This window comes from Hemitrygon akajei, chromosome 7 (genome assembly GCF_048418815.1).
Source record: "Hemitrygon akajei chromosome 7, sHemAka1.3, whole genome shotgun sequence".
Lineage (NCBI taxonomy): Eukaryota > Metazoa > Chordata > Chondrichthyes > Myliobatiformes > Dasyatidae > Hemitrygon > Hemitrygon akajei.
This window is the reverse complement of record NC_133130.1, coordinates 51,290,635-51,304,667: the sequence shown is the minus strand read 5'-3', so window position 1 is coordinate 51,304,667 and position 14,033 is coordinate 51,290,635. Positions and strand designations below refer to the sequence as shown.

The window sequence follows — 14,033 nt, the reverse complement described above, 5'->3', positions numbered from 1 at the left end:
TTCCAATCCAAATGGACTTGGGCTGCTGGCGATGAAATCAAGGATCCTATTTCAGGGGGACGTTACGTGATGACGTAGGATCGAGATGTGGAAATCCAGCTCTCCCGTAAAACACCAGTAAAATAACGTTTAAGTGAAGAAAAGTTAGTAAATACTTTTTAAAAACTACTTAAAAACTATTCAGGAATGTCTTAAGATATGCCTCCTAAACAGAAGCAGAAGAAAACTACTACTTTGAAGACAACACAAGTTGGAAAAGAATCAAGGCCGGTTGCTATGAAAGAGCCTCGGGCTCAAGTGCATTTTACCTCGGGCGATACAGAACAGGAAACTGCGGCAACATCAACCGTTTCCAAAAAAAAAGAGCAACGGGAATTGCGCATGCGTGAAGGAAGGGGCATGCGCAAACACAAGCTACCCAAACTACAAATCCCAGCCACGATCGGAACGGAAAGTGAAAGTGAAGATGAGGTGGAATCAGATTCTCTGGATAAATCAGATGAAGATGAAGAGACAAACAAAGAAGAGCAACAGGAAGAGGTTGGAGGTGATGGAGACATAAGAAAAACTTTGGTGCAAATAATGCATGAATTAAAAGCATTAAAAGTAATAAAAAAGATATTAAAAATATGAAGATTATGTTTGATAAAATGATGAAAAGACAGGACAAAATGGACAAGAAAATTAAAAACTTGGAAGAAACAATGGGAGACACCATTGATAGAGTGAATAAAATGGAAGATAATATTTCTGCCTGGACATCAGAAAGAAAACAATTGTTGGAAAAAGTGGATGTGGTTGAAAATTTTAGCAGACGAAACAATATTAAGATTGTTGGACTTAAAGAAGGTACAGAGGGAGAGGATCCAATACACTTTTTTCAAAAATGGATCCCGGAAATTTTGGAAATGGAAGAAGGAACCCAGTTAATTGAAATTGAAAGGGCTCACAGAGCCTTAAGACCAAGACCTCGTTGATCAAAACCCATGATCAATCTTGATAAAATGCTTAAGATATCAAGATAAAGAAAAGATCCTGAAGATGGCTGCCCAACGTGCCAGAAAGAGTAACGGGCCATTGATGATAGAAGGGAAAACAGTTCTTTTCTATCCTGATATAAGTTATGACCTTTTGAAGAGAAAGAAGGAATTTAACCCAGCGAAAAAAGTTTTATGGGAAAAAGGCTATAAATTTATATTGCGCCACCCAGCAACCCTGATAATTTTTTTGGATGACGGAAAAAGAAGATTTTTTACTGATTATCGGGATGCAGAAGAATTCGCACAAGAACTCCCAAATATTTGTTAATTACAGTCAAAGATTTAAAAGTGAAATGGATTAAAGATGAAGATAGGGACAATGAATGGAACTGATGGATGTTTAAGGACAGAAGAATATTTAAATATATTCTTAATTAAATGATACAGAGGGAGAAAGGTTAAAATTTGAGAAATATTAATCGAGAGTAGTTATTTTTTTTCTTCTCTTATATATACTTTTTTATGTTACGGGGGAGCTGGGGGAACTTCGGATCGATTGCTACAGGATTCACGTGTGTAATCATGGCGATTGCCATGACCCATACAATGGAGGGGGGTAATTTTTTTTTTCATTCACAACATTAGTAGGGGGGTATTTTGTTATTTTTTTCTTTATAATCTATTTTTCTTTTATCTTTCTTTCTTTGCCTGGACAATCGGGGGGGGGGAGACACATAGCAACATGATGAATGTTAAAAAGATTCCCCAAGGTACTACGAAAGTTGAAAGATTAGGTATTATTATAGATTGGAGTAACCTTGTTAAAAATAATGACTAATCTACTGAATTTTTAAAGTTTTAATGTTAATGGGCTTAATGGACCAGTGAAAAGAAAAAGAATTTTAACATATATTAAGAAAATGAAAATAGATATAGCTTTTTTACAAGAAACACACTTAACAGAGATAGAACATCAGAAATTAAAGAGAGATTGGGTCAGAAATGTTATTTATTTATTTATTAAGTTAAGCTTCATTTAACTCAAAGGCGAGGGGAGTTGCAATTTTGGTTAATAAAACTTTACCAATTAAAATACAAAATGTATTAATTGATTCTGCGGGGAGATATGTAATTATACATTGTCAAATTTTTTCAGAACTATGGACTCTTACGAATATTTATGCACCAAATGAAAATGATGTAAAATTTATACAAGAGGCCTTTTTGAATTTGGCTGACGCATATGACAAAATATTAATAGGTGGAGATTTTAATTTTTGTTTAGACCCAGTTTTAGATAGATCAACAAAGGTTGTTACAAAATCAAAAGTAGCAAAATTAACTTTATCATTGATGAAAGATTTAAATTTGATTGATATATGGAGAAGAATTAATCCAAAAGAAAGAGATTATTCATTTTATTCAAATAGACATAAAACTTATTCAAGGATAGAGTTTTTCTATTATCAACGAATATTCAAGACAGAGTGAAAAATATGGAATATAAAGCAAGAATACTGTCAGATCATTCCCCCTTGATAATGACAATGATAATGATGGATAAAGAGGAATCGATTTACAGATGGAGATTTAATTCAATATTATTAAAACGTCAAGATTTTTGTGATTTCATGAAAAAGCAGATTCAGTTTTTTTTAGATACAAATTTACATTCAGTTGATGATAAATTTATAGTATGGGAAGCAATGAAGGCATATTTGAGAGGTCAGATAATAAGTTATACTTCTAAAATTAAGAAGGAATATATGGTAGAAACAGATCAATTGGAGAAAGAGATTACAAAATTAGAAAAAGAATCTCAAAGATATATGACAGAAGAAAAAAGAAGACATCTTGTTAACAAGAAGTTACAATATATTACACTTCAGACATACCAAACAGAAAAAGCAATTATGAGAACTAAACAGAGATATTACGAACTAGGTGAAAGATCACACAAGATTCTTGTTTGGCAGTTAAAAACAGACCAGACTTCCAAAACGATAAATGCAATTAGAACAAGTGTAAACAAAATTACTTATAAACCTTTAGAAATTAATGAAATTTTTAAGAATTTTTATTCTGAACTGTATCAATCAGAATCACAAAATGATATTGTTGAGATAGAAAGGTTTTATCACAAATAACTCTTCCAAAATTGAATTTGGAAGAACAGAAGGGATTAGATATGCCTTTTACATTAAAAGAGGTCGAAGAAGCTCTAGGATCACTTCAGAGTAATAAATCCCCAGGAGAAGATGGTTTTCCGCCTGAATTTTACTAAAAATTTAGATTTATTAATTCCTCCTTTTATGGAGTTAATACACCAAGCGGAAAGAACGCATAAACTTCCAGAATCTTTTTCGACAGCTATTTTAATAGTATTGCCAAAAAAAGATAGAAATCTTTTAAAGCCAACATCATATAAACCTATTTCTTTGTTGAACACCGACTATAAAATAATTGCAAAAATTTTATCTAATAGATTATCTAAATACTTATCAAAATTAATACATATGGATCAAACAGGATTTATCAAAAATAGACAATCAGCAGATAATGTAACTCGGTTACTTAGTATAATTCATCTGGCACAAAAGAGGGACAAAATGAGTGTGGCAGTTACTTTAGATGCAGAAAAAGCATTTGATAGATTGGAATGGGATTTTTTATTTAAGGTATTGGAAAAGTATGGGTTAGGAAAATCTTTTATAAAATGGATTAAAACCTTAAATACTAATCCCAAAGCTAAAGTCATGACAAACGGTCAAATTTCAACATCATTTCAGTTAACAAGGTCAACTAGACAAGGTTGTCCATTATCACCTGCTTTATTTGTGTTGGCGATAGAACCATTAGCTGAATTAATTAGAACAGACCCAGATATTATGGGTTTCAGAGTTAACCAGGAGGAATATAAGATTAATTTATTTGCTGACGATGTTTTGCTTTATTTAACAAACCCATTGTATTCGCTGAGTAAATTATCTTCTAGATTGGAAGAATATGGGAAAATATCAGACTACAAAATAAATTGGGATAAAAGTGAAATTCTACCCCTTATTAAAGGAGATTATAGTCAATGTCAATTAATAACTCAATTTAGATGGCCGATAAATGGTATAAAAGATTTAGGTATAAGAGTTGATATAAAGAATTTATATAAATTAAATTATTTACCATATTAAAAAAAATTCAAGAAGATCTTGATAAATGGATGATGTTCCCAATAACATTAGTAGGCAGAGTAAATGCTGTAAAAATGAATGTATTCCCTAGATTACAATATTTATTCCAAACACTACCAATACAATTACCGCAGAAGTTTTTTCAAGAGTTAAATAAATGTGTGAGGAAGTTCCTTTGGAAAGGTAAGATGTCAAGAATATTGTTGGAAAAATTGACATGGAAATTTGACCTAGGAGGGTTACAACTTCCAAACTTTAAAAATTATTATAAAGCAAATCAACTTAGATTTATTGCATCTTTTTTTGATGAAGATAAACCGGCATGGATTAGAATAGAACTAGATAAAATAGGAGAAAATATACCAGAAGATTTTATATATAAGTGGGAATCTAAATGGATACGGGAAAAGAAAGAATCTCCTATATTAAAACATTTGATTGACTTATGGAATAAGATAAATGTTGATGATGAGATAAAGAAATCTTTATTAGCAAAGAGACCTTTAATTCAAAATAAACTTATTCCTTTTACAATGGATAACCAACTTTTATACAACTGGTTTCAAAAAGGGATTAGATATATAGGAGATTGTTTTGAAGGAGGTATATTGATGTCATTTGATCAAATAAAGAATAAATATAAAATATCAAACAACACTCATTTTTGTTATTTCCAATTAAGGGCTTATTTAAGAGATAAATTGGGTTAAACAATGTTATTGCCAAAACCTAATGAAATAGAAATTTTAATTCAAAAAGGAAAACTTTTAAAAATTATTTCTTGTATGTATAGTTTGATTCAAAAGCAGGCAATTAAACAAGGAATTCATAAGTCAAGACAAAAATGGGAAACTGATTTGAATATTAAAATTGAAGAAACAAATTGGTCAAGACTATGTCTTGACAGTATGACAAATACAACAACTGTCCGGCTAAGACTAGTGCAATATAATTTTTTACATCAATTATATATTACACCACAAAAAAATACATTAAACCCAAACTTATCTGATCAATGCTTCCAATGTAATCAAGAAATTGGTACTTTTTTTACACTCTACTTGGTCTTATTTTAAAATTCAACCTTTTTGGACAAATTTAAGAATTTTACTGGAACAAATGATTGGAATACAACTTCCACATAATCCAACATTATTTTTACTAGGTGATATTGAAGGGATAAAATCGAAATCCAAATTGAATAAATATCAGAAAGAATTCATAAAAATTGCATTGGCAGTAGCCAAAAAGGCTATTGCAGTTACTTGGAAATCGGATTCATACTTAAGTATAGATCGTTGGAAGAACGAAATTTTTAGCTGCATTCCATCTGAAAAAATTACTTATAATTTAAGAGATAAATATGAAATATTTCTGAAAATTTGGCGCCCTTATTTATAAAAGATAGGGTTAAATATATAGGTGCTCCGAAGATAAAATTATTGGTTATCTGGGGAAAGAAATAAATATACATATTAAAGCTATTATGAACTCCATGGAGCATGTGGGGATCTTCCGATATCCAGGCATTCTTTCTTTCTTTCTTTTTTCTTCTCTTTTTTTTTCTATAGGGATATGTTAGTGGGGAGGGGTTAAGGGGAGGGGGGAAGGGTTGATAATATTTTTCTTTCTGTAACCTATTTGAAAATTTAATAAAAAATCTTAAAATAAGAAAAAGGATCCTATTTCACAAGGAGTTATTGAGGTTTTGAAGCTTATTGATTAGTTTTAAGGGGATAATGGTATTGAATGCCGAGCTGTAGTTGATAGAGGTCCTCGCACTGGGGCTATAAGGTGTTGAGGCACGTCCCCTGGGTGTGGATGGGGGATCCCTCGTGTGAGGGGTGCACCGGATAATATGGAAGAAAGTGCCGCGAACCAACATAGCCTAGGAGAAGGAACTGTGATTCCAAACCCGGGTAGATAGGACTCGTTAGCCTTGGATGGCAGCCTATCTAGGAGAGGGTAAACTGTGATTTCAAACCCAGGCAGGTGGAGCTCGTTAGCATGGAAATGCCATCGCCTAGGGGAAGGTGACCCCAACAGAAAACCCCTGGTCCTCCAAGTTGGGGGTTGTGCAATGGGCTAACAACCCGTTCACGTAAAACAAACAATTGTTACAGAAACCGTCAACAGATTGTCAACCACTAACCCAGATCTCGGGAAAAGCAGGGCCCCATTCAGGAGGCTGATGACGCGCTGCAACCAAACCCATCAGGAAGCCGCAGGGCTGACAACCCTCCTTCACCCGAGGAAAACCATAATGGAGGTTCCAAAGCTGCTCTCACAGAAGAAATCTATCCTAATCGGAACATGGAATGTGAGATCGCTTTGGGAGACAGGTAGGTGCGCACAGGCAGTGAAGGGAATGAACCGATACCACCTTACACTCCTGGGCATGTGCGAAGCAAGGTGGAATACTTTTGGTGAGACCAAACTGCAGACGGGAGAAACTTCACTCTATTCCGGCAAAGAAAAAGAGGAAGACCCGCATGAGGCTGGTGTGGCCCTGATGTTGTCCAAAGAAGCAGCCAGAAGTATGATAGAATGGGAACCAGTGTCCGACTGTATCATCACAGCCAGGATCGAGTCCAGATTCCAGAAGGTATCCATTATCCTGTGCTACGCCCCAACTAACAACGCAGAGGAAGAAGAAAAAGATCTCTTCTACACCCAGCTTCAAGCAGTAGTTGGAAAGGTACCTAAGCAAAATACGTTGATCGTCATGGGAGATCTGAATGCCAAAGTAGGCAGCGATAACACTGGCAGGGAGAGAGAGATGGGCCAGAATGGTTTGGGGAATATGAATGAAAATGGAGAACTCCTTACCGACTTCAGTGCCTTCAATGAACTGACCATTGGAGGTACCCTCTTTCCCCACCAACGCTGCCACAAGATAACCTGGGTCTCGCCTGACCATCAAACAGAGAACCAGATTGATCATGTCATAGTCTGCCAGCGCTGGAGAAGTTCATTGCAAGATGTGAGAGCCAAAAGAGGAGCAGATATTGGATTTGACCACCATTTGGTTGTTGCAAAGCTAAAGATGAAGCTGTCAGCCAAGAAGAAGCAACAGAACACGCAAATAAAGTCTGATGTTAGAAAACTACAGACGGAAGAGAACAAGAAAGATTTCCACATTGCCTTGCAAAACAGCTTTGGGGCTCTTCAAGTAGAGGAACAAGATGAGAGAACAGCGGAACACGCCTGGATTACCTTGAAGCAAGCCACTGTAGGAGCCTGCGAAGAAGTACTGGGAAGACCACCAGTCAACAGTAAACCTTGGATCAGGGACGAGACATGGCAGAAGGTGGAGGAGAGGAAAAAGCTCAAACAGGAGTTGAATCAGGCCAGAACCCGGCAACAGAAATAAATCACCGCCAACAGGTACAGCGTGATGGCCAAGGAGGTGAAGAAACAGTTCAGAAAGAGCAAGAGGTCATACTTCAATGAAATAGCAGAGCAAGCAGAAACAGTGGCCAGTAGAGGGGACCTCAAGGCACTCTACATGACAACTAAACTTTTGAGAGGGAAGAAAAGCAATTTCAACAGACCTGTTAGAGACAAGACAGGCTATCTGCTCACTTCGGTTGAAGATCAGCTGGCGAGATGGAAGGAACACTTCCAGGAAGTATTGAATAGACCACCACCACAGAACCCACCTGACCTGGAGCCTGGAGACCCACTCAACCTCAATATAGGTGAAATCACCAAGCAAGAAATTCGAAAAGCCCTGAAAAGCCTGAAGAATGGCAAGGCTGCTGGAGAAGACAACATTCCTGCAGAAGCATTGAAAGAGGGTGGAGAGGTTATGGTGGACCATTTGCATATACTGCTGAATTTGATATGGAGAACAGGAGAGATCCCATCAGATTGGAAGAAGGGCCTCCTTGTGAAGCTGCCAAAATCTGGAGATCTTTCACTGTGTGGCAAGTGGAGGGGGATCACCTTGTTGTCCATTCCTAGCAAAGTTCTCACCAGGGTCATCTTGGAGTGGATGAAAGACGCCATTGACCAGAGACTTAGAGATGAACAGGCAGGGTTCAGGAAAGAGAGATCATGCATTGACCAGATAGCTACACTTAGAGTCATTGTGGGGCAGACAATAGAATGGCAAACTCCACTATTTGTGTGTTTTATTGATTTTGAGAAGGCATTTGACAGCCTGGACAGAAAGTCAATGTGGAGCATCTTACGACACTATGGTGTACTGGAAGAGATGGTGAATATCATCAAGCAGCTTTATGATGGCTTCTCATGCAGGGTCATCCACGATGGGAGACTGTCCGAAGAGTTCCTGGTCACTACTGGAGTCAGACAGGGATGCCTGCTGTCGCCTCTACTGTTACTTGTGGTACTCGACTGGGCTACAAGAACAGCCTATGCTGGCTCAGAGAGAGGCATCCAGTGGACGTTAACAGGGAAATTGGAAGACCTGGCATTTGCAGATGATCTCGCTCTTCTCTCACACTGGCTTCAAGATATGCAGAAGTAAGTAGATTCCTTGGGAGAGACCTCACAGCGAGTAGGCCTTAAGATCAGTCAGGAGAAGACCAAAGTTCTACGCATTAATAACAAACAAGAGGAGCCATTATGGATTGAAGGACAAATAGTTGAAGATGTAGACAAATTCACCTATCTCGGAAGCAAAATCAGTAAATCAGAAGGTACAGATGAGGACATCAGAGCAAGGATCGGAAAAGCCCAACATGCCTTCACAACCCTGAGACCTGTTTGGAGATCTACGGCCATCTCTGTCAAAACTAAGCTCCATATATTCAGCTCCAATGTGAACGCCATCCTGCTATATGGATCCAAAACATGGAGAATCACTAACACCAGCTGCAACAAGATCCAGACCTTTCTCAACAAATGCCTCCGGCGGATCCTCCGCCTCAAGTGGTACGACAGAGTGTCAAACCTAGACCTATGGAAGAGAGCAAACCAAGAGCCCATTGTATTCCAGATAAGGAGGAGGAAGTGGAGATGGGTCGGTCACACCTTGAGGAAGAGCCAGTTGAATGTCACTCGACAATCACTCGAATGGAATCCACAAGGGAAGAGAAGAAGAGGTCGCCCAAAGCAAACCTGGAGGCGTAGGCTTTTGGATGAGCTGAAAGCCACCGGCCAAACTTGGGAGACTGCAAAAACATCTGCTAGAGATCGCAGGAAGTGGAGGACTTTTGTTGAGGCCCTATGCTCCATAAGGAGCGAAAAGGATTAAAGAAGAAGTTGATAGAGGTACATAGATGTATGCACCTTTGCTGTCCAGATGTCCCAGGGTTGAGTGAAGAGACAATGAGTTGGCATCTGCTTTGCACCTGTTGCTCCGTAGTCTAACTGGGGTGGACCCTAGTTTCTTCAACTCCAATTTCTCAAATCACTGCATCATTGTGGATGTAAGTGCTGCAGGATGATAGTCATTGAGGCAGATTACTACATTCTCACTAAGCACCAGTGTAGATGAAGTCTGCTTGAAGCAGGGTGGATACCTTACACTGTTGAAGTGAGAAGTTTTAAATCTCAGTGAACTCCAGCCTGTTGCTCAGCACAGGTCTTTAATACATGGCCAGATGATCTGTCTTGGTTGGATGCTGTTCGTGGGTTCCCGAGAAGTGGTAAGTGAATCATGGTCACAATTCATTTGGGGTAGCTGTGTAACAGTGACAGTGTGAAAGCTATTGATTATTCAGCAACACCTTTGCTTGAGTCAGAAGGGTATGGATTCATCCCATTGCAATGCATAACTGACTAACATAGGCTACTGAATTAGTACTGCAAATGAAGAGGAAGATGAACTTCATTCCCATCTCATTCAATAACGGAGTTCTTCCTGGTGCTTGGGCCAATATTAATTTCTCCATCAACGTGATTAAAGCAGTTATCTGTTCATTTCTTATATTGCTGTATATTGAAGCTTGTTGTGCACAAATTGGTAACTTTTAAAGTTCTTTCAAGGGAAATGGAGACCCCTTCACTTTGAGGAAGATAGTGATGAGCTGTTTTCTTGAAACACTGTAGACTATGTGACAAGGGCACTCCTATCATGTTGCCAATTGGGAAGTTCGTGCTTTTGTGTGCACTTCTGTAGCCAGACACTAACCTGCCGAAGTCTGGAGATGATTTCATGTAGGTTGGGCATTGAGTCATCAGAAAAAAAATGACCACCAGTTTTCCTGTGACAGAGGGAAGATAACTGAAGAAGCAGGTGAAGATGGTTGAAACCTATTTTCTGATTAGCAGCTAGTGTTTCCGTGTCTTGATGAAGGTGATGCTATCGTTTGGAGCTGAACCCAGCTTGTGGACCACAGACTGGGTATTTGTTAGTTGGAGAACAGCTTTCATTAAATGAAACTCTTCTCAATGACACTATCACCAAGGACTTCTGTAGTTCAAGAAAATGGCCAACCACTAGTTCCCTTCCATCAGTTTACTGAAGACTGGCTGGATGCCAATTAAGCAGTAAATCATCGGGTGACATTTAAATGGATTAACACATTAGAAGTGATGAGAGGGAAAGACTCTTTACATATCATACAGAGAGAAAGGAGACAGAATTCCTTTCAACAAACATGCAAGACTACTTAAAAGTCACAGAGAGAATTGAAAACCTGGGTAAAAGCACAGCAGCAGTAATTAAACAATAAAAAGCTTTTTCAATGCAAAAACATAAGATGACATGTGAAAGTAGAAAAACATCTATCATCATTCTCTTCCCATTCCCATACCATTCCCAAGGACTGCTGCAGGGCATACTAGCCACCCTTTTGATTCACTCACTACCTACCTTAGTGCCATTGCCGATGAGGCCGCCAGGCCAAATTAGGGCTACAGTAACTGGAGAACTTCTGTGTAAACACAGAAACCTTTTAATAATATATCAAGTTAAATGTCTTACAGCTTTATGTTACCAGATAGACTTTCTTGTGTGATAACCGTAGAGTTACATTAATCAATTGGATTGTTACAGGGGTAATCAGAACAGCTTTTTGAACTTTACGAATGTTCTTGGAAATATAGAATCTATTGTTGAAGCCACTGTATATTTGAAAATTATTCTCTTGTACCTTGTACTGTCTGAGCTGTCCATTCAGCAGGAATGTTTGACTCTTGTCCAGATAATTCGTTGGTTAGTTACTGGTTACACTGAAAAGTATTCTGATATGGGATACTGGAGAGAAAAGGACCTCACATGCTGAAAGCTGAAAATAGATGAACTCATATTGCATGAGTAGCTAAACATGAGACAATCGTAATAGACAAATTCCATTGTTTCCCTAAAATCCCCCTCTCCAATTGATTAAGTGAAGGATATAAAGTCTTACATAGATGCAGCTATTGTGGATGTATGGAATAGAGTGGTATGCCTTCAGAGTGGTATACACTGGACAATTTTTATTGAAAGCGTTGCTTCCTTAGAATTGTTCTTTGTTTATGATAGACCACTTGAAGCTGAATACAAGTATAATTTCAGACTAATTGTATCATGTAGGAATTTGGAGAAGCAAGAAATTAACTTTGATTGAATATAATGTGTTTAGTTGCATAATGGTGTTGACACTTTTCAATAGTTCAACTAAGCTACAAATGTTTTATTGATGATTTTCATTTGTACTCAGTGTCTGAGGCTTCTTGCTTAAGTGTCCAACAATAATCAGTCAGTATTGATGGACTGGAGTTGCCTTGATACCATTACTCCATGACCACAATGTCCAGGTGAAACCTTTCACCTTGCTCATCACTGACAGCATCAAAATTTGCAAGGAAGAAGTCTAAATGGGAATGCAGAAAATGAATCTTTAGTGACATATTGCACTTCATGGTTTTGTACGCTTAAAGCATGTTGTCAACCAGCTACACGTAGTTCGGTTGTAGCTGCCAAGAAAATGTTCAACATCCTTGAACATTTTCCATGCAATTTTCTCTGGTCCCACTGGAAGTTCTTCAAATTGTCTGTCATTGCTGACCTGTTTGATTTGTGGACCAACAAAAGTGCCTTCCTTAAACTTGGCATCAGTTATTCTGGGAAATATCTGTCTCAAATATCAAAATCTTTCACCTTCCTTGTTCCCTGCTTTCACAAAATGTTTCATAAGTCCCAGTTTCACACGAAGAGGAGTCAAAAATATCTTTCTTGGGTCTACAAATGGCTTATGTGCTACACTTCTCTGCCTTGGAACCAACTCCTTATGGAACAGCCAATCTTCTTTAACGTAATGAGATTCTTCATTTAGCATCGCTGTTGTGAATGAAACAACAGTACTTGGTGTAACTGAGCTGCATTCAGAGTAGCAGCCTTTCTAAACCCTGTCCTAGCATGCAGCCTCCACCCTGCCTAAGTATGGACAAGATAGGAAAGATAGGAAGATAGGAAACAAGATAGGAAACTTCTCAACTTACATTATGGACAACATTTTAATTGACTTGAATTATGAACTGAAATTTCAAAAGTAGGAAGTTTCAAAAAATTAGTGCATGATAGGGAAATTTTATGGTAATTTTCATGATCAGCAGCCCAAAATCCATTAAATACATCTAAAAGAATTCAGGAAGCAAAACCTTTGTTGTCCAGAAATAAGTATTAAAGCCTTTTGCGATACAATTAATACGCATTTATTACAAATATAGACCCTTCCTTTACAGAAATATAGAAACATAGAAATCCTACAGCACAATACAGGCCCTTCGGCCCACAATGCTGTGCCGAACATGTACTTACTTTAGAAATTACCTAGAGTTACCCATAGCCCTCCATTTTTCCAAGCTATCCAGGTGTCTCTTAAAAGACTCTATTTTATCTGCCTCCATCACAGTCACCAGCAGCCCATTCCACACACTCATAACTCTCTGCATATAAACACTTACCCTTGACATCTCCTCTGTACCTACTTCCAAGCACCTTAAAACTGTGCCCTCTCGTGTTAGCCATTTCAGTCCTGAGAAGAAGTCTCTGACTATCCACACGATCAATGCCTCTCATTATTTTATACACTTCTATTAGGTGTTTCCAATCCAATGCACTTGAAATTGGCCAAACCATTGCAAAAATAGAGGGCTATAGGTAACCCGAGGTAATTTCTAAAGTAAGTACATGTTCAGCACAGCGTTGTGGGCCAAAGGGCCTGTATTGTTCTGTAGGTTTTCTATGTTTCTATGTAAAAGACCATGGAGACTTTAATGTAATTAAAATGAACGTGGAAATTGGCAAATTCTACATCAGAGTTTATATTCATGCTCAATCGTGTTAGCATAGGAAAAACATAATTAGATATTTAAAAATATATGCCACTTTCCACCTTAACCTGCAGGTACATATATAATGCAGCCAATGATAAAAATAAACAAAATATTTTTTTAAACATTTACATTATGCCTCTTGTAAGTTTAATGTTAATGTTTATGTCTCAACAGCTCTTAACACCATGGATATTCCCCATGGATCAAAGTGATCATCTCTGTTTAGGGGGTAATGTTCATCATGTCAGAATGTCTGGAGTGATCTTTAGTAGCAACTCTGAAAGATATCTGAGAAACAGAATCTCAGAAATTTTCTGTCACTGCTGTGAAATTACTGTGCTCAGAAAAATCCATCCTACAATATTTTTCAATTAATGATTTTTTTTTATTTCTTGTATTTGGTGTCACTGGCAAGGTCATTATTTTTGTCCATCTTGAATTGTCCTTAATTTAGCAGGCAACTGCCTGCTGTTGGTAAGGAGTTGCAGGATTTATAGAATAAAAGCATGGCGATATATTTTTCAGTCAGGATGATATTTGAGGTGGAAGGGAAACTGTCGGCCCTTGGTCCTTCATTGAGATCATGGCTGATCTGATCCTTCTTCATTCCCAGATACCCACAGTACTC

General features: G+C 37.7%; 2 protein-coding genes across 2 annotated transcripts in view; one reads left to right on the top strand and one right to left on the bottom strand.

Moving 5' to 3' along the window:
• Nucleotides 1-14,033, bottom strand: part of LOC140730437 (usherin) — a 37,110-nt gene that overhangs the window by 21,109 nt on the left and 1,968 nt on the right. Inside the window, exon 3 of the mRNA XM_073050840.1 lies at nucleotides 11,236-11,370. The gene's annotated coding sequence lies outside the window, so the exon portion shown is untranslated. The remainder of the gene's footprint in view (nucleotides 1-11,235; nucleotides 11,371-14,033) is intronic.
• Nucleotides 6,360-13,586, top strand: LOC140730124 (uncharacterized). The gene is given in 3 exon segments (XM_073050259.1): nucleotides 6,360-7,507; nucleotides 7,556-9,340; nucleotides 13,580-13,586. Coding segments are annotated over 3 exon segments (2,940 nt in total).